This window comes from Acipenser ruthenus, chromosome 19 (genome assembly GCF_902713425.1).
Source record: "Acipenser ruthenus chromosome 19, fAciRut3.2 maternal haplotype, whole genome shotgun sequence".
NCBI lineage: Eukaryota > Metazoa > Chordata > Actinopteri > Acipenseriformes > Acipenseridae > Acipenser > Acipenser ruthenus.
Genome location: NC_081207.1, coordinates 9,984,680 through 10,005,462, shown reverse-complemented (window position 1 = coordinate 10,005,462; position 20,783 = coordinate 9,984,680). Strand labels below are relative to the sequence as shown.

The window sequence follows — 20,783 nt, the reverse complement described above, 5'->3', positions numbered from 1 at the left end:
ATTTCATAGCCACTGCTATTGTGTTTTAAGTTTACCACTTCAAACAAGACCTTAATGCTCCTGTCTCGATATCAGTACTATGCCAGTATTGGCTTCAGCTAGCTCTCAATACACATTTACCCATAGCCACACATGCTGCATTAAAACCCCTATGGCCTGGCTTCACTGCCAACTGTCACAGTTAGGGGCTCCCCAAACTGAGCCAAGCCCCCTCCCCCCGCCCCGCCCCCGTGATCATGCCCATTGTTCGGCCAAATCTATAGCAAATGTTGTTATGGATGTTTATGGAGCTTTTTATTGCCATCAGTAACTCCATCCACAATAATTCTGAATGTTTTCATTTCAAACTGTGCAGCATTGAACTTGTGTTTTTGTGGTACGGCAATTTTGTTTGGCATAATTATTTACACACCACGGGTTTCTCGTCCGGTTCCTCAAAATACTGTGAAATTAGCCCAATACCGTGATTTTTACAATATTCTTAAGAAATAAAAATAATTTTATAATTATTTGTATTTCATACAAAATAAAAAATCACATTAACGAAACTACAGCTCTGCTATGTGCCTGCATGAAACGCCATGCAGACAGTGCTGTGCATTGATTGTCATGTCATATGCAATTTAAGCGGGAAATTAAAATACTACACACTGTAAACAAGAAAATGGCTAAAAATGTGTCTGCAGCAGATCACGTAAAGTACTATCCAGCAGAAGTTTTACACAGCGATGGAGGTAAAGTCCTGCAACGTTACTGTAGATCAATACCGAAACTCGTCTGCTGACAGGCATTTAGATTCAAGTATTCATCGAAAGAGAAAGACGGAAATCCAGAGCAGTACTGTGACTGCTTTAGTTGCAAAGAAACAAAAAATGATGACTTCCATATTCCAAAAGTCCACTTATTAAATTTTGATCTGACAGAGGCATTTGTTTGCGCAAATATGCCTTTTGATAAAAATTGGACAAAAGTTACAGAAATTCTTCAAACTGAATGTAGCAAGTGGTGGAGTGATTCCTTCATCAGCCGAGCTGAGATGTGAATACTTACCTAAAGTTGCCGCGTATCACAAGCAGGAAATTATGGAATTGGTAAAAAAAAAAAGTATGGTTGCTTGTCAGTGGTCACACTGACGAGTCGACTGATGCACAAGATCAGTATGGGTTACTCATTTTTTTTGTTTTGCAAGACCTAAATGGTGAACATGCACCAGACGTACTAGAACTGAAAGCTGTCCTTGCAGATACACTTTACCTACAGGCTGTTAATTACAACACCGTTTCACAAGCTATTGGAAAGTGTTTGAATAACTCTGATGTTCATTTTGATGTGCATTTATCTGTATATTTGCTGTTTTTTTAAAAAAAAGTCTGTACACGTAATTTTTGTTATATTTCCGTGCACATTCCTCGAAATACGATACTTTACCCGTGAAAATGCAGTGAATTTTAAAGAAAATTTCCATGATTTTCACAGGGCCTTATTTATAATATCCGCCCTTACTGTGGCACTAGAGCAGTCTCATATGCGACAGACTAATGATGATGAATTACCACAATTAATGCAAAAATAAATACGCGTTTGGTGACATCTGCCACATGACCGGTTATACGTCTAGCATATTATTAAACGTTTTATCACTTATTTAGAGTTCATACATTTAAACGTTTAAAATTCCCATCCCTAGATGCAATATCAATAAATTCCCAAAAATCTGCCACAAGAAAAATGAACCTGGCTTATACCAAATAAAAGCTTTTTTTATTTTTATATCAGAATGTATCACAAATGAATATGGAAGGATCCAATCATATTGTCTTTAGCTTTAAATACCACAGCTGTGTAAACAGCTGAGACAGCCCTGCCAATTAGTTTGCTGGGGGCCCCTGTTTAATCTTCTCTCAGCAGACAGGCAGCATGACCAGAGTGCTGTGCCACTGGAGCAAGAAAAGCCACACTGTACAACTCTGGCCAAAAGCATTGCAGCATCCAATAGAATTAACTCATTCTGCTTCACAAAGTCGAATGAAACCTGCTGAATAATGTATGTTAAGATATTGAATTACATAACACTTTATACTTAACGAAAAACAGACAAATTATGGCTTCTGGTAGAATTTTGCAATGCCACTTTGTAGTTTATTTGATTACATGATGTTCTACAGAAGATCTAAATTATGTTCATGATATCTATCTATCTATATATAATTATGGCTTAATTCTAAAATTCTAAGTGATGCAAAACCTTTGGCCATAGCTATATGTCTGATAAACATGATTGATATTAACCGGAGTGTGTTACTAACTAAAGTGATATTACCATTTGCTCCCATTATCTATATTTCAATAAAAGCGGATGGTGACTTTAACAGTTCGACTATATTTAACTTGAAAAATCCTGCGCTGGGCTGACTGTTCTATTTTATGCCTGCTGGCCCAATATAAGTCACACAGAGTGTGGCTTACATCTTACCTGCTACTGAGCTTTGCACGTTAACCAGATATTAAATTACTTCTAGACTAGTGAGCCTCAAAGTTTTTTGGCATCTAGTATTTCTGCACATTTCTTATAAGGTTAAAGGTATGGCACTAATACTAAAACGATTGTGATCCCAGAGTAGCAGATTGTAATGGGTTTAGTATTTCAGTTTTCTAAATTGTGCACCACGGACACAACTGATGGGTAGTGATACTTTACATTGAATGAGGAAAAAAACTACAAATGTATTAGGAAGTGAACAGGGTGACAAATAGTTGTTTTATATGGTTAATATCTCTAACTAAAAGGTTGTGAGCCATGCACAGTTATCACAGCCATTTCTGTTCATTAAACAATATGCTCATAATATAATGCAGCACACATGTCACCAATATGAAATAAAATAGTACGACATTTGTTTTTTACTGTTACATGTAACATACAATTCCACACATATACACCATCTACTACCGAACAGGATTGCTGTTCTTTTTCTCTACCTGACATCATTTCACTTTTCAAATTCATATTTTTCCAAACTGCTTACAAAATATTTGGTATAATACCAAATATTTCTAAACCAAACTGGTAAAATAAAAACCCTAAAAAGGTCTTTCTGTAATTAAAATTAAGTAAAATACATGTGTAGACATATTGTATGAGGTTTGGAATGTTGTGAGGTTAGTTTGGCTTGGGCTAGCCTTAAATATATTTTGTATTTGAAAACTTAATACAAATATGTAAAACGGAAAATATTTAAATCTTTATCACACATGGCACATTTTACTATCTTTTCAAAATGACTGATTTTGAAGCCTTATTGTATTTATTTGTATTGTGTTTTTGTTTGCATCTTCATTTGAGGAATTGGTCTGCAGCGACAAAATATCCAAACATATTGTGGCATGCAGGAGTGACCAGAAAGACAATTACCTTGTCAGTTTATCATGCTAATTATATCAATAATCACATTTTAAAAAAATCATGTTTTAACTAGTATTTGCTACCTGTTGTTAGGGATGTCACGGTATTACCAGTTTTACGGTAAACCGCGGTATAAACTGCCACGGTTTTGAAACCGAACCATTTTTCTATACCATGATTACCGAGTTCACACGGTTTAAGGTGATATGGGCACGTTTTTTTATTCGCCATTTGTCCATCGGTGAGCCACTGTGTTCATTAGAACTAAACTAATGAACACAGACGTCTCAAGTTCTGAAAACTGCATGAGATTACACTATGTAACACACTAGAGAGAGGCTGCAGGCTTTGAGACTGGCAGCTTGAGCGTGACAGAGATGACAGAGATTTGTAGGGTTGTATCCATTGTTCATGTGCCAGACAGGAACTGCTTTACAGAGTGGCACAACAAGTAATGGGACATGGCCTGAGAATGTAAAATTGTAGATAGTTCTAGGGTGTTCCATATTTTGTTTTGTTAAAAAAAAAAAGTTGTGATTATGCTCGGTTGGTAAAAGTGCTAATAAAACAGTTGTTTTTCACCCAATTTGATTCATTTTTCCCCCCATGTCATTTCATATTGAAGTTCAATGGTACAGTTTTTTTTGTTTGTTTTTTGTTTTTTTTTAAGCCATCTATATTACAATATATATAACAGTGACCACACCGGTTTTTTTCAGAAAAGCGTTTTTTTTTCACATATATTCTCATCTCTACCACATATAGTATGCCTGATCCTGTTGCAACTTACATAATATAAAGGACATTTTGTGGCCTTTCATTTGATATGCTACATGCATGCAGCACAAACTCGACAATTCGTCAGAGGATGACAATGAGAAAAACAGCAGAGAAATGGTGCTTGAGTACATCAACTCAAAGACTGACGCTCAAGATGTACCACTGCTTAATTTTTGGAAAGACAACTCTGCTAGCTATACAGCTCTTGCTATGGTAACCAAAAGGCTTCTAGCAATTCCTGCTAGGAGCACTTCATCAGAGCGTAGTTTCAGCACTACCAGGAGTACAATGGAGCAGAGATGCACACAGCTTAATCCTGACACTGTGGATGCTCTTCTTTTCTTCCACAGCAATTTAGGCCGTAATTTATCTGCAGAGGGTAGTGGACTCTCTGCCTGCTTAACTTGAATGCAGCATCTGGTGATGTACGTTTTGAGTTGATGTCAAGCACCTTTTTTTCTTTCTTTTTTCAAGTGAAACTTTGTGGCAGTCACTCTTAACGGACTTGATCTGATTATTCAAAATTTTATACTGGTGCTTATTTATATTGACAGAATCTAAGTTTAAAATGTGATCCTGTCGATTTTACACTGAAATAAAAATAAATTTGAACAACACAGTCAAAAGCCGTTGTTTATTTTAAGTCTTGTGCATGGGCATCTTGTTTGCATCTCATTAGGCTAAAAAATGTATATGTGTAAGATATTTTTATTATACCCTATAAACCCTAATTTTATACACGAATACAAAAATATCTGTACCTCCAAATAATAGTTGCTCTTGGTATATCACAGGATGGGATGGGACAGGATTTTTTTGACAGGACAGGATGGGACAGGAATTAAATAAATAAATAAATAAATAAGTTACAGGACGGGACAGGATTGGAAATTATGACTCTTTCATGGGATGGGATGAGACAGGAACATTTTTGACAGGACAGGATGGGCCAGGACTGAAGTTTCATTACAGTGTCACTCTCTACTTTGCACTCTGCCAAGAGATCAGTGGGTGGGCACTGCATGTCTTAAAACGCACTTGATTGGCTATTGCTAGGTAACATTTTGCTTCTCTTAACTAATAGGATGCTGTCCAAACTGATAAACGTAGTTTTCTTGTTAAAAAATTACTTGACGTGAGTGTATTTCTTTCAATAGCCATTTAAAAACGGATTACAAAAAAATGACATTATACTACGGTACGATGATAACCGTGGTATATTTAACAGTTACAATACTGTCAAAATTTGTTGACGTGACATCCCTACCTGTATTTAGTCGTTCTTTTTCCGTTTTCTCCCACAGTAGTGTGGAGACAGTTTAAGTAATTTCCCAAACAGCTTGATAGCAGTTTGGCTTATCCATTTAAGCTTTATTGACAGTCAGAAACATGATTACCACAGATAATATGAATGTCGACCGAACGATTAAGGTGTACAAGTGGATGATATCTGAGTCGAGGGTCTCCAAGCACACATGATGTTCCTGTAGTTATAGTTATTATATTAGTGTTTTGGTCTCACTATTTACTAGTCCTGGATTTTAATAAACTGTGCTGTTTCGCTAAGTGACCCATTGTGACACTTGTTAATCCAGTCTGTATTGTTTTATCACAGAGTCCCAATTAAAGTGAGTTGCAGAATAGCAGAAATTGAAGTTGCAGTTTGAGTAATGTCTAACACCTGCAAACCTGAATAGAATACCAAAGCAGCGAGCAACTGCCCGTGACGCAGCCATGCTCGCCCCCGAGAGCACAAGAGGACTGTGGGCACAGATACCAGCATCATTTTTCCTTCAAACATGCATGCAGCCACCTTGAATGTTAAAGGTTTCTAATTTCAGGGAACCATGATTATGATAATAACCCAACATTCCCTATCAAGTACAAAATGTAATCATTACCAAATGGGTTACTGTACCAAAGCCATCCAAAGGCAATATTGCAGAATGACCGGACTGCTACAAGGCTAAGCCAAGGCTGCCTTGTGCAATACCATTCGGAACCCCAGTAACATGTAGCTAGGGCTAAAAATTGAGGGAGAACTCACCTCTATGTTATGTTATAAGAGTTGACTGAAGCCGCCCTCAACACTCTAGTTCCAAAGCTAGGGTTTTGAGGATCCATGAAATTCATTCGATAGAATCTTGTAACAATATGGGGAGTAGCCCGAACCTCTGCATTGCAAATGTCATTGACACATGCACCCTGGAACAAAGCCCATGAAGTTGGCATGCCCTTGGTGGAATGGGTAGTGAGCTTTTCTGGAGGGGACCAGTTGGCTCGCTCATAGGCAGTCCTTTCTGTGTCTGTTATCCATTTTAATAGCCTCTGTTTAGACAGGGATTGCCCATGGGACCTAGCCCCATAACAGACAAAGAATGTAAGGACTCAAATGGAGGCTTCATGAGTTCCTCAAGCACTACGTTAAGCCTCCAGCGAGGAACAATATCCTTCAGAGGTGGCCGAAGCCGCCAAGCTCCTTTCAAAAATTACCGCGCCAGGAAATGACCTCCTGGGGCACCGAGTCAATTTTGACATGGCAGGCCGAAATGGCTGCCAGATAGACCTTTAACATGGATGAGGATGTCCCCTCGTCAAACAGGTCCTGCAAAAATTGCAGTATTACTGCCATGGGACAAGTGGGGTCAAACCCATGAGGCAGACACCACATCTGAAAGATGCCCCACTTGTACCCATACTGGGAATGTGTGGACACTGCTCTGACATTTTGCAGGATCTCAATGACCCTACTGGACAGACCCAAATGGCTTAAATCAGCCGTTCAGGGGCCAGACCCAGAGCTGTAGGCTCGATAAGTCGGAATGCCATAAGGTCCCCCCCACCTGACTGCACAGATTGCAGTGATTGGGCAAACTCCAAGTTTGGCTGCTCAGGACCTGCATCAGAGCCTAAAACCAAAGTCTCCTGGGCCAGTAAGGGGCTACTAATAGCACCCTGGCCCGGTCCTGCCTGATTTTTTCTACACACAGCGGGAGCATGGCGAGCAGGCATGGGAAGGCATACAACAGGTGCCTCTGCTACTGGTGTGCCAAGGCATCTGATCGCCAGAGGGTCCCTGTCTCCTGTTATGGAGAACCAAAGGGGGCAGTGGGTCGATTCCTTGGAGGCAAAGAGATATATCTCTGCTCTCCCGAACCTGTTCCAAATGATGCTCACCACCTCGGGGTGAAGCCTCCACTCTGAGGTGCTGGGAACTCTCCTGGAAAGGAGGTCTGCTGCCCAGTTTACCACCCCGGTGTTTGTGGAGGTGTTTGTGTGCCCAGAGCAATAGCTTGCGTGCCACACAATGGAGATTGGGAGACCTGAGGCCGCACTGTTGGTTTATATAAGCCACCACAGTAGTGTTGTCTGTCTGGTCAACCATGTGTCTCCCTTGAACCTCCTTGGCCAGATAAATCTTTTGGAACTGCAGGCAGTTTATGTGGCGACCCTGCCACAGGGAGCTCCACAGTCCCCGTGTACCCCAGCCGTGGCTGGACGCGTCCGTGCTCATGACCTCTCTTCTGATGACGCTACCCAGTATTACGCCTAGACATAGATGGGCAGGTTGTGTCCACCAAGAGAGCACCTTTAGACAGTGGCGAGACACTATCACTAGGCAGCCCGGGTTCAACACGGGCTGAAAAACCCTGTTGTTGCACCAGGCTTGGAGAGGGCGCATCTGCAGGAAACCCAAAGGAAGGGTCTCGGAAGCTGCTGCCATGAAGCCCAGAAGTCTCTGGAATGTTACTATTGTAAGTGCTGTATTGAGCTAAAAAAGGCTTCATACAGACAACTACTGTCTGCACTCTGTTGTCTGATAGAGTGGACAGCATGGACCTGGAGTCCAATTGTACTCCTACGATTCACCGTCAGGCTCAACTGATAAAGGTGGTCGTGACGAGTTCCGTGTGGGCCTCTGCTTCTACTGGAGACTGGGTACAAATGAGCCAGTAGTCCAGGTAACTGAGCACTCTGATGTCTCCAAGTCTCAGTGGGGCCATAAATAAGCAAATAACGTTTTAACATCGCAGAGACTTAACTACAAAGTAAAAAAACCCAGGTAAAAATAAAAAGAAACACATACACATCAAAGTATATATTGAAATGTTTATGGTTGCAATTAAAGTTACTAGTGAAGATATAAATTTATACTATATACATATTAAACACATTTTCGGATAGTATAATGTTTTTAGAATAGTGTTTCTTAAAGGTTTAACAACAAAAAAACAGGAACCTATTACATTTTTTGTAGGTTGTTTTTTTTTTGTTGTTGTTGTTATAAGTAACTGCCCCAAATTATATGGTTTAAAAAAAAATAAAAAAATGAATACAGCGTGTACAGCGTGAAAGTGAGTTGTGCTTACAATTGAAAAAAAGTTGGAAATACTTTCACTTTTGGAAAAGGTAATTACCAGGGATAAAAAAGCACAGTATTTTGTAATTTTAAAGAGCACTGTGACTGATATTAAAAAGTCTGCCTCAGAGATTTAAAAGTTTGCGGTCTTTGATAATAGTGGTGGGATTTTTGAGATCTATTGTCCCTCGAGACGAGTACTTGAGCATTAAAATTTCCGAGTACTCTAATCAAACGCCACTCTCCTCTGCATACTGTACTAGTGTACATAAACCTCCCATTGCCACAAGTCCTATTTTAAATGCCAAATTAACACACAATCAAGTCAGGCCGTATTAAGGGACGGGCTTACAGGCTCCAAGCCCAGGACCCCCAGTAACTAGGGTCCACATAGTTATGACCTTACATATTTAATCTTCCATTTGTTTTATACAGAGCCTTAGAATGTATTTGTATTGTGTGTGCATCATTGTAAGTGCAGTAATAAATACTGTTCACAATGTTACATTTTTATTTAATAACACTTGACACCCCCCTCCCTTGAAAATGGTTTAAGTTTTTTTGACACATGACCTGCCTGTTCAGTGGAATGCCAGTGAGCTTGAACCGCAGTATGTAAATGAATGTACTAGCACTGTATGCTTGCACACGCTAGCGGTAAAGACTGCTGCTGATATGCTAAATAAGTAAATAGGGATTTGGCTACCAACCGTCACTACTCAAGTGGGGTTGCTAAACGGAAACAAAAAAAAGAAAAATGTTTAAAAGAAGCAGCTTTAGTCCAAAAAAGTTCCACAGCTTAGCGTGTTTTAAAAAAAAAAAAAAAAAAAACGGACAAGCTCCTATAAGACAGGTGTGAAGTGGCTGAAAAAATCCACGAGGAGCAAGATGGCCCGTCTGGAGCTTTGCAGGAGAAGAAAATGCGGTAGAAATACACCAGCCTCTAACTCCATTCGAAGCTGCTCAACAAAAGGTACATTTATCTACCACTGACCAAGTTTCTACAGATTCTGCACTGTGAATAAAAATCAGATGAAAATGACAGGCTGTTTTGGGTTGCTAAAGGTTAGGCTGTGTGTAGAAACACGGATGTAGGAAAGTTCCTGACTTCTGAGCGGGTGATAGCAGGGAAGAGAAGAATGTTTTCTAAAGATCTTTTTTTCATGTCGCCTGCACAGCGGTGAAGTTGTTGCGCGGCTTATTTAGTCTCCATCTACTGGAAATGTGTACTGCTTTGCGTGTAAGCTTTTCTCCAGTAGATCACATGCTTTTACAGAAGGATTTAGTGCTTGGGAACATCCAAGAAGGGTACAGAAAACAGTGATTTTAGCCGATTGATCATTAATTCTGGTTTAGTGAATACTGTTCTATCTATCTCCCACTATATCTAGTTTCTGCTGTAGTCCCTACTCAATCCCTGTCTCTGCTCCCCTGTAGTAGCGCATGTTTTTTTTTTTTTTTCTCTTATCAGTGCTTGCCTTGATTTGCCGATATATCTAATATACCGCAGTATTGAGCAGGTAGTGCTTCTGTAGCTAACCCTAATTCTTAATGTCTGGCTATGGTGCGTATGTTGATTCCTTATTCTGTTAAATTTCTTTAAATTGTTCATTGTTAATTCTGTAAATAGCATCTATTTATTCATATTGGGAAAATGTAAGTAATTTTTTTCGCGAGGGGTGGGGCACAAAGTCAGCCGCCCTAAGCTGCCTGATCTCTGGACGGTGTGACAGAAGCCGTTGGCTCCACACCGCTATGGGAAGGAACATGCAACAGGCTGTGTGCAAAAATTACATGTAATTATTAAACAAAAAATACAAAGTTTGAAAAATAATTATTGCGTTAGTAGCAAAATATATGCAGATAAAAGTAACCAGTACTTATCTGTATGCTCTCCGGTAGGGATCTGAAAGGAAAATGATGCTGGTACCTGTGCCCTCAGTCCTCTTGTGCTCTCGGGGGCGAGCATGACTGCGTCACGGGTGCTCGCGCGCAGCTTTGGTTTTCTATTCAGGTTTGGGATCTTTACAGGTAAACACCCATTTGGTAATGGTTACATTTTGTACTTGATAGGGAACTATTAATATCATTAAGATAATCACTTGGGGGTGGAAGACCACACTATACATGGATATACGATTGTGAACCTTGCTTTGGTTACAGATCCTGTCAGAAGACAAGTGAGCAATATTGTATGGCAGTTATTTTTGAGGACTCCAAAATCCTTGGTAATTTGTTTCTACATATAGATATCAGTTTAGTTTATGCAGTTTCAAAATGTCAGGTAGTTATTAAAGAACAGTCATCAAAAATATTAGCATTGGATCCTGTGATTGACACAGAGGATGGACACTAACAAGATTGACCATACCACACAGGTATTAAAACATAAAGAGAAAAAAACAAAACGCGTGGCATGCTATATCACTGAGTTAGTTACCTGGACCCACCAATAGAACATCATTAATGGCACTATCACTATGAGGAAGATGGGGGTGAGGGCTGAGCATATGAGCAGGACAGAGGCTGTGTACCAGAAAGTGCGCATCCAAACGTCAATATTTTCAGGGATGTGGGTATCAATAGTGTCGATGTCTTTGGCAAATCGGTTCAAAATTCTCCCAGAGGGCGTGGCTTCAAAAAAGCTCAGAGGGGATAGGAGGGTGCCCTGAAGCATTTGTTGGTGAATCATCTGGGACGCTTTCAGCATCAAGTAGGCCCGGCTTAGAAAACAGGTAATGAAGATAAGAAGACCTGTGTGGTATAACACAACAAGAACAACCATGACTCAATATTCACATGGGGGGGGGTGGTATTAACAACCCATTGCAGATACCATGAGAAAGTAGGTTACCTCAACCTACACTCCCAGCTTATAATGGCACCATCAATAAGCAGTTCCTATGATACAGCCTAATGTCAATCTGGCATCAGACAGTACCATCACAAACTAGGTCATCATGACCACAATGCATTAAACAAAAGTTTCAGCCCATCAAAAGCTGTTCTGAAGATCTTTCCTTCAACCAACCAAAAGAAAAGTCAGTGGGGCATCGTGATACCATGGGACTAAGTAGTAACAGGAGAAGGCATATTTGGCTCTGAATGTGATGTGAATGTGAACAAACTGCACTGCCAGCAAACCAGACAGATTTATGTTTTAGTGTAAAATTGAACGTGGGACACTATAGCTTTGAAACTGTTTGAAAAAGAAAGCCGAGGGGCATTGCCAGGTACAGTGACCTGTAAAGAAACAAACTGGATAAGCTGATCTGCTACTAAAACTACATAAGCACTTCAGACAGCACACAAGCATACCAGGATCAAGTCAAAATGCTCCATGCTAATACTGTGGATATAAATGACATAGCGTCAATGTACACACAGGACAGGTAATCCATTCGGATGTTGGGAAATATCCAGTCTTCTTCATCCTGTAACCAAATGTAACGTGTTACACAATCTGCAGTTATGTTATTATGGAGAAAAACAAAGCGGATGGCCTCTTCAGTATAAAGTACCCTACATTATTAGAAAAAATAAAAATAAATGAAAAGCATGTCAACTAAAACAGAACAAAAATTGTATGTATTTTTTTGTTTGTGATCTTTTAACTGCTATTGTAAACTGAGATTTTGAGGTGTGAGATGCTCAGCCCCAGCACTGCCATTAAGTGGCCAGCACTACACCTCAGAAATAGAGATAACCATAAACTTTGCCTGTAGGCAACAAACAAAAGAGTTTAAAGAGCAACTTCCCCTACACAGGTAATACATACACGGCTAAACATATATGCCCAATCAATAGCAAACCAATGTCACATGATTTCCTGGTTGTAGAAATAAGGGGGGAAATCACATAATCATGTGACTCGGAGGAGACACAGCGATTGGAAGATAATTCCAAAGCTTCTTCAGCACTCCCAGTAGCCTATGCCAGAATCAAACAGTTGTCGGATCTAGCTGAAAAGTTTCACAAATTTTAAAAAATACAACAAATACGAGGATTGGCTTTTGCACATTGTAGAAAAGCAGAACATGTTTTGGAATGGATGATGCATGGTTATTGCCATGAAGAAACTCTAGCTGGAACCAGCAGCAATCCACAGCATTTTCATGAAAGGAACAGATATCGCTGAGCAGTCCTGATACAGGTATTCCAGTACCAATACAGAGCCATGGTAATGCAATAAATTAGATCCAGTGCTTGTTTTTCCAGGTACAGAAACCTTCTTTTCAAACCCTATACTGTGTATTACTGAGTCGTCCTTTCAAAGAGTTTTGCAGATAACATTAAGCGGTGCAGCGTGGGGAGGAGAAAGGGTAAAGTGATTTGCAGCTAGATAGACTATGAAAATGGGAGTACACGACAGCCAGATATAGAGAAGAGCAGTGTCTTGAACACATTGAACCTGCAAGACTCTTACTTAAAGGTGCCCTACCGTCAAGGGGATTTAAAACACAATTGGTTTTTCCATTCTCATAGTGATGGTGCTGTTTTTAAGATTATCTTGGAAACTTGTTTAGAATTTGAGATTTAACTCAGAAACTATTTAAAAAAAAATGTAATCTGATTTCAATGTATGAAACATTTCTAGACTTTTTTTCTATAAACAATAAGTATTTTTAATGAATATCAAACTTTATTCTTGAAGATAATTACAAAAATCTCTGTACAGACTGTGGTAGTGGATGGAATCCTATGCTGTGACTTTTAGTTTCTCAGCCTACCAGGATTGCAAAATCGACTTCTTTTCCTCTTCCTTCCCGTTTTGACGTTTGCATTCTTCGGAGTGGTTCTTCTTGGTTCCTAAATATTGTGTTGTTTTCAATGATAAACGTTTCGACTAGAAACATTAGGGTTGCTTTCACCTGGGTCCAGGATCTGCTCTTCAGTTCTAGTAACACAGATATATGTAACACAGTGCAGATCAGCCAAAGCATCTTCTTTATAGACGTCAGAGCCTGCGAACACGTTTCGTTTGACTGTCAATACACTCCAATGCACTAGATGGCGCAAGCACTACATATACCTCTCTCTCTCTCTCTCTCTCTCTCTCTCTCTCTCTCTCTCTCTCTCTCTCCATATACACACATTACATATGTCTATGGTAGGATCTAAAGAGCAGCTCCTGAACTCAGTCAAAGCACCTTGACACAGACAACTGCAATAAGAACCACTCAGAACGATTACACACATCATAAAAAGGTAGGAAGACAGTACAAAGCTACTTTGTACAATACCATGTAAGCTCGTTTTATTATACGATAGGGCACCTTTAAGCTAATGAATATATACTTTTTTTTTTTTTGCATTTGTTTGTGTTAAAGAGTTCATAATACCTGCACAAAGAAGTATGCAATTGCCAGGGGCACAATGATCACAGCAAAGAGAGGGGTGCTGGCAATGATAACAATTATGGTGGTAAAGGAGCCAAAAAATGTCGACAAGAACATGAGGATGGTGGGCGGGATGACCTCATCAATCACATAAATGTCCTTGGAGAAGCGATTGATTATGCGGCCTAAGGGGGTGGTGTCAAAGAAAGCCTGTGGCGTGCAGAACTTATTCTCCAGCAGGGCTGAGTGGAGTGTTCTGGCAGCACCAATGCCACCCAGTGCCAGAGTAAAGGACGAAATCATTACCAGGACGCCTGTTTTGAAAAACAAAACAACAATAAAAAAGCCACTGGCAACATTCGCACTGAAGTTTACCGTGGTACATTTACATTCTGAATATTACTTTTCCTTGAACATGCATGCAATACTTTTTGTTATTACTGTACCATGGTATATCACAGCATTTTATAAGGGAGAGGGTAATACTGTCTGTAGTAGCTGTAAAAAAAAGAACCCACTTCAATGACACCCAGGTCTGTCTGCTCGAGCTCACTGAGCAACTAGCAGATAGGGGGCACTGTAGCTCAGTGAGTTGCTGCTGATTTGGCCTCTCTAGCACACAGGAGTGCCCAGAGCCAATGAGACACTCCTTGTGGAATCCCCACCGATGACCAGCAACATGGCACAGCTGGGATGTGAACTTGCGCTCCCCTGACTGCCGTGTTTTTACCATGTGAGCCTGTTGGGGACTTTTTTTCATTTATTTGAAATGTTTCACCATGGAATCAGAGATTGAGTTTAATAATCTCATTTATTAGTGGAGAGATTCAAAGGGATAGATGCTCTCCCAGAACAAACCTGGAAATTAAGTAAAGGTAATGATAATACCGGCCACGTTTTTCAAAGGAAAATGAGGAAATATACAGCTTTTATAATTTAAGCCACAAAAATGCATCAATATAAATACTTCTGAGGGTACAAAACACTGCTCTCTTTTCCAACAAAAAATGATATTTATATTTATTTCATTTTATTTGAAATCTGAAGACCGTGGTGAAGAGCAACTTGCCACTTGAAAGTGTAAAAAGCAAATTACAACAACAAAACCTGCAGAGCGCTCTAGTAGTAGTTGGCTCCATTCAAAACAGCAGACCTGTAAATGAATCGAATGCACTAATTTGTCATGTATTTAATAAGTAATCCCATGGTATTAACTTAATGTTTAAAGAGTAGAATGGCTGGGAAAACATGAGATCAAGTAGAACGCTTATTATCAGTAATAAACTAATGCAATAAGACTTGCATATCTAAACAGTTAACAAAAGAAACAGATACGTTTTTCCCTTACAAGTGATTCCTACCTTGAGTTAGGCCCAGTGCTGCATACACCCCAAGCCTCATGCTTGTTTCTGTTTGAGTTCCGTTAACAACAGCGTCGTTCGTCCACTCACTGAGCCATACGTTGGCCCCTGTAGCAGCTGCATTCTGACAGCAGTACAGGAAACATATGAACAAGCACACAACAGGGCCCACTGCTTTCATGTACTCCCAAAACACCTGCAGTTTCACCTAGGGTGGAAAGAGGAGGATTTGCCATTCACAACAGAAACAGAGCAGTTCAATCTTACATTTTAACTTTCATTTTAACATATGTTTTAATGTAATAGGGCGGAGGGAGGGTCCGAACCGAAGACTGGTGTCTTAAACACAAAAGAGGCTCATCTGTTGGTGTGCTTGTAGAGTTTTTAATCTGTGGGGTCTTAATCTGTACTATGTTGCACTCCTACCCCCCTCAGCTCCCAGTTCATATGGCACCTGCAGATTCTATTATATCTGTGCAGTACTTTAATCATGTATTTTAGATAGCTGATAAAAATGATGTTCCATATTTATTGATGTGCAGTAGGATATCAGACAAATAATGTAAAAATTACCTTAACTGGTTGAATCACCTTAACTGGTTAACTTAACAAAATGAATAAAATACAGCTTGTTGTACATTCATAGAAGTAAAACCTATTAACACAACTCATGCAAATCAATAAAATGCAATTTGCAATACACTGTTCACCCCACAGTGGGTGCTCTGCCTCACTTACTCTCCCAGTCTCTGTGGTCTCTACGTGAATGAGTTTCTGAGCTGATGATTTCTTGTCAGGTGGGTGGTCAGGTGCTTTCCTTTCGCTGCACTTTCTCTTTCGTGTTGACATTTTTTTGGGGTTCTCCAGGTCCGCTGAAATGACACTAATTTGCCTGAGAAATTGTAGAAAGCAAACATGAAAAAGAAAGTTACAAACAATGACAAGCAAAAAAGGAAAGAAAAAAAACCAAAGTAATAAAGAATTCTGCAAAAAGCATTTTTGCTCCCTATTGCTGTCTACAACTACCATTTAGGTACATTCACTGCTACTGCTGTGAACTTCTTACTAGCAGTTGTCTTTGAATCTATGTGAAGCCATAGCCTTTCATCTCTGGAGGCTCCTTCTGCTATTTCATAACCCTAGGATATCATAACCCTAGGAATGATTACAACATCATAAAAAATGTTTTTATGCATACTGTAGGTTCCACGGTGCCAAAATAAACTTGAAATATCTTGAGGCACCTCACAGCATACCGCGGGTATCGTGTGTTGCAGCCTGAAGTGTAAAACCAATACTTTCTTTTTCCAGCAGAGTGCACCAGAGAGCTTTTAGGAATTCAATGGGCTGCATACCATTGTTCCTTAACAAGATGATTTCTGCTTTAGAACTGTTAGGTTGTGTCCCTCGGTGTGAAGCTGCTGTATATTATTTCACAAAGTCTGTTTTCACTTTGAGAAAGTATAAACCACTGTTCTTACCTAATGAACTGCTTGCGAGCTTCGTTCGCTACTGGCTCGTTATCTACCATGTCGATGTGGTTACTCAAGGTGTCGTTGAGGAAATCCTCTTCTTCCTCCAGCTCTGCAAGCAAGTCAGATTAAATATGCAGTGAGCATTTAGCAGTGTGCAGATCTTCATGCTGAGCAAGGGTGCAACGAGGCTCAGTTTAATGTGGTTTGCATGTGTTTAAACCAGCATCCTGCATCGCCTTGCATACTGTATAGAAACTGTTTCAGATTATAAAGCTTTCAAACACTTATTAAGGGAACTTTTCAAACAATCTTGGTTCACACATTGTTGTGGTTGAGACCACAACTGTTGCCCATTGAGGAAGAGATGTACTGACAGGGAGACTGGATAGAGGTTAGTTTGGGTACCCCGGGATTTTTGCAGTGACATCAAGATGTCTCGGTGAATAAAGTTATAAGAGCCAGCATTCAGCTACCGGCACAACCTAATTTACACAGTGGCTTTGAAGAATATATGAAAGTGGTCTAACATTTTCACCTATTGAGTGCCTATTGTTTCTATATAACGGATTACTGACGGAAAGTTGAAATTGTCACACCCAGAGGTTTTCATGCAGGTAGGCATATAAAGGATATGAATGACTAATCCTGAGGTGGTGTTATACATTTGCACACAACTGTAAATGCTAAAAACTCAGGAATGGAAAACTACAAGCCTTTCACACTCCTTTTTCCACGACTTGAATTGTAGCAAATTACTTTGCCTGAAGTCATATGCTTTCTGACCCCTAGGGGTCACCATACCCAGACACTTTGCTTTCCAAACCTGCAGGAACGCAAAGGCCAATGCAGCTCTCCCTGATTGACAACTCTCCAGCACCAAGATTTGAACCAGCAAGCTCTCGTTCGCAAGAGTAGTTCATCCACAGAGGACTTCAACACAGTCATTGTAATGAAACCAGGGAGGCAAGCTTTAGAATATGTGCAGCAGAAATATCTACTAACAGCCTAGGGTTTATCATGGCAATACAAAAAAGAAAATTAACCACCTTTCCTCATTAACTCCAAAAAGACAGACAACTTAGCTATAGCTTCTGGGCCGACAGAGCACAGCATTGGAGAGAAAGCAAGTTAAATGAAAAGTATATAAAGTGCTGGCATACAAGAGACAGATAAACTTGGGATTGGAAGAAAGGGTGTTCCCAGTGCATGTTATGACATGTTAGTGAGGAATCAGCATTCTGACAATAGTATTTTTTGAGAAACAGAGTTTGAGAACACATTCATAGGATTTGAGTGTGTATGTGCGTGTGTGTGTGTGTGTGTGTGTGTGTGTGTGTGTGCGTGTGTGCGTGTGTGTGACTTATAAAAGACAGCAGTCCACAAAATGTGGTTTCCTTAAGAGTGGAACTGCCACTCTAAATTGAATACTGGGCTCTATATTTTTTTTATACTGTTTGTTTATTCTCTTAGATTAAAGGGAAACTAATAGTATTTTGTGTAAAACATCATCTGGTGACCTATAATGTATTTATTGTTTTATATCTTTTCTACAGTATCAGTTTGTGAGGTGGTCGGTGTCCTTTATTACTGATTGTATATAATAATTCAATTGATCTAAAACAATGGGGGATCAAAATGCCAGCGTTTTTATCATAAATAAAAATACATTAAAACATTTAACAAATAGGGCTGTCTTATGTATTGTGCTTTTTGAGCTTTTTGTCTTGAAATCTGCAGTAGTTAGATCAATTGAAAAATCTACAGCACATTAGTAAAATTATTGAATTATACAGGCTGATTCAGAATGCATGCAGTAGAGGCTGTGACTACTGAGGAACTGTAGGAACTGTAGGCATCCAGCCTCTTTATACCTGAACAGCACCGAGACCAAACAGCATCACAGAGTGTCTGCCAGACAGTTTCATTTGTATATCATCCTCCACGTACCCTGCAGTTTTCACAATGTTCTGACAATGTTGTGCAACTTATGAAAAAGGCCTATTGATCTCATAAGATGGAAACCAAAGTTCTTCAAAGCTTAGAATATGCTAAAGCAAAACAAGAAATCACTGTACATGTAAACACCCATTTGTACTGAAAAGTGTGTTCATTTTCATAAGGTGCATGAGATAAAAATAATATAGGTAATTTATCTTTTAACGAAACCCCTAAAAACGTTTAATATTAAAATAATAAAAAATAAAAAATAAAAATAAGAAACAAGGGATATACCTGTAGCCTCGTCTTCCTCAACAATGTCCTCGAGCGCGTAATTTCGGAGGAATTCTGCAAAGGCACCATTTTGTGTCAGCAGCTCCTGGTAGGACCCCATCTCGGACACCCTCCCACCCACTAACACCACAATGTTGTCTACCTGCGGCAGGAAGGTGATGCTGTGTGTCACCAGGATTCGAGTCTGTTTAAAATGAAGAGGAAGAAAGTCAAGTACACAGCAGCCAGTGACCAGCACTGGAAACTAACCTGAACAAGCCAAAGCCAGTCCAGTCTCCAAAGCTTTAACATTTGTGTATACCAAATACCATGCTGTTCACTGGAAAAGGTGCGCACTATTACAGATATTAGTGTTTCACAGAAAGAAATGATATACCAAGTTCTGCATTAAATACCAAGCGTGCGCTACACTAGTGTAATAGTATTCTATATAGTGTACTGTTTTGGGTAGCATAAACGAGACTTGCACGTTTTACGCAAGTGATGCATTTACATTGTAAATATATTTTGGGTGGCTCTACATGTGTACAGATGTATTTGCTGGTAAAACACTGTAATAAGATGGAAACCCTGTATGAAGTTAGCAATGTCTTTGAGAACCTCATTAACTAATCCAATGAAGATTTTTTTGATCACTTACTTTGTCTTTAAGTAACCCCTCCGGACCAATGACTTTGTCAAAGATATGTTTTGCTACATGCGCATCCACTGCAGACAGAGGGTCATCGAGCAAGTAGACATCTGCTTCACTGTAGAGAGCCCTGGCAATGCTGACCCGCTGCTTCTGACCCCCGGATAGGTTAATACCCTGATGAGAATAAAAACCGCACACAACATGTGAATATACAGCTACAAAATACAAGCAACAATATCTTAATGTATGACAGAAACAATTGCAAACAAAAACAATCTTACTAACACAATTATTGGGAGGTATTTACTGAAACTTATGCTGTTGCATTGTAACTACAAAACAAGGCCTAATTAATATGTAATTACTGTGCTACTACATTGTAATTATGGTGTAGTTTGATAATTAATAAGGCCTTACAGTAGTTGCACAGTACCCTGATCAGTGTTCTATTGCTGAATTAAAACATTTGCCAAGGAATGTCCATACCAAGTTTTCTCGTAAGTGGCTGTCTAGATAAAACGGTGCGACGTAGAGAGCATTGCTTCCCTGATTGCACAGGTCTTACCTTCTCTCCTATTCAGTCTGGTCCCCCCCGGGTAGCACCTCCAGGTCTGTGAGGAGGGCGCAGGCTTCCAGGATACTGCTGTACTTCTCTGCGTTGTAAGGCTTGCCAAACAGAATGTTGTCTCTCAGAGTGGCATTCTGAATCCAGGCCTGCTGGGACACGTAGGCCACTGAACCCTGAAAAAATTAATACAAAATAAAAAATGTTTTTCATGTTAAATATAAATAACCTGAACTTTAAAAAATATGTTTTTCAGTTGGTCCCTTGAGTGGTTGTTATAGCAACAGTAATGGGATACAGTGGGTGAAACTGAAATTCATAGTCAAGATTAATTATTAATATATTTTTGCACAGTTTTTCAGAGTGAATGCAGGTTAAATACATTCTGTACTGTACTTTAATATTGATAAGACAGTTTCTTTAAAAAGATGTATATAAAGTCCATATCAAGTTAGGGTTATTTTGCAACACTGAAACTTTTTTTGATGGTTTATTTCAACTTTATTTATCCTGTAGTGTAGCCTAGTCTATAAATTCTTCCTCAAAGAGGCTAAAAATGTATCCCCCATTTTGCAAATAATTTAACATGGACATAAAACCATTCAGTACATCATTTTAATACTATGGCAATGAG

General features: G+C 39.5%; 1 protein-coding gene across 1 annotated transcript in view; it reads right to left on the bottom strand.

Annotated features, from left to right (window-relative positions):
• Positions 1-20,783, bottom strand: part of LOC117424517 (ATP-binding cassette sub-family C member 3-like) — a 120,001-nt gene that overhangs the window by 16,159 nt on the left and 83,059 nt on the right. The window contains 8 exon segments of the mRNA XM_034040908.3: positions 13,886-14,196; positions 15,244-15,451; positions 15,982-16,135; positions 16,725-16,827; positions 18,951-19,134; positions 19,591-19,758; positions 20,150-20,160; positions 20,163-20,325. Coding sequence (XP_033896799.3) covers positions 13,886-14,196; positions 15,244-15,451; positions 15,982-16,135; positions 16,725-16,827; positions 18,951-19,134; positions 19,591-19,758; positions 20,150-20,160; positions 20,163-20,325 — 1,302 coding nt within the window.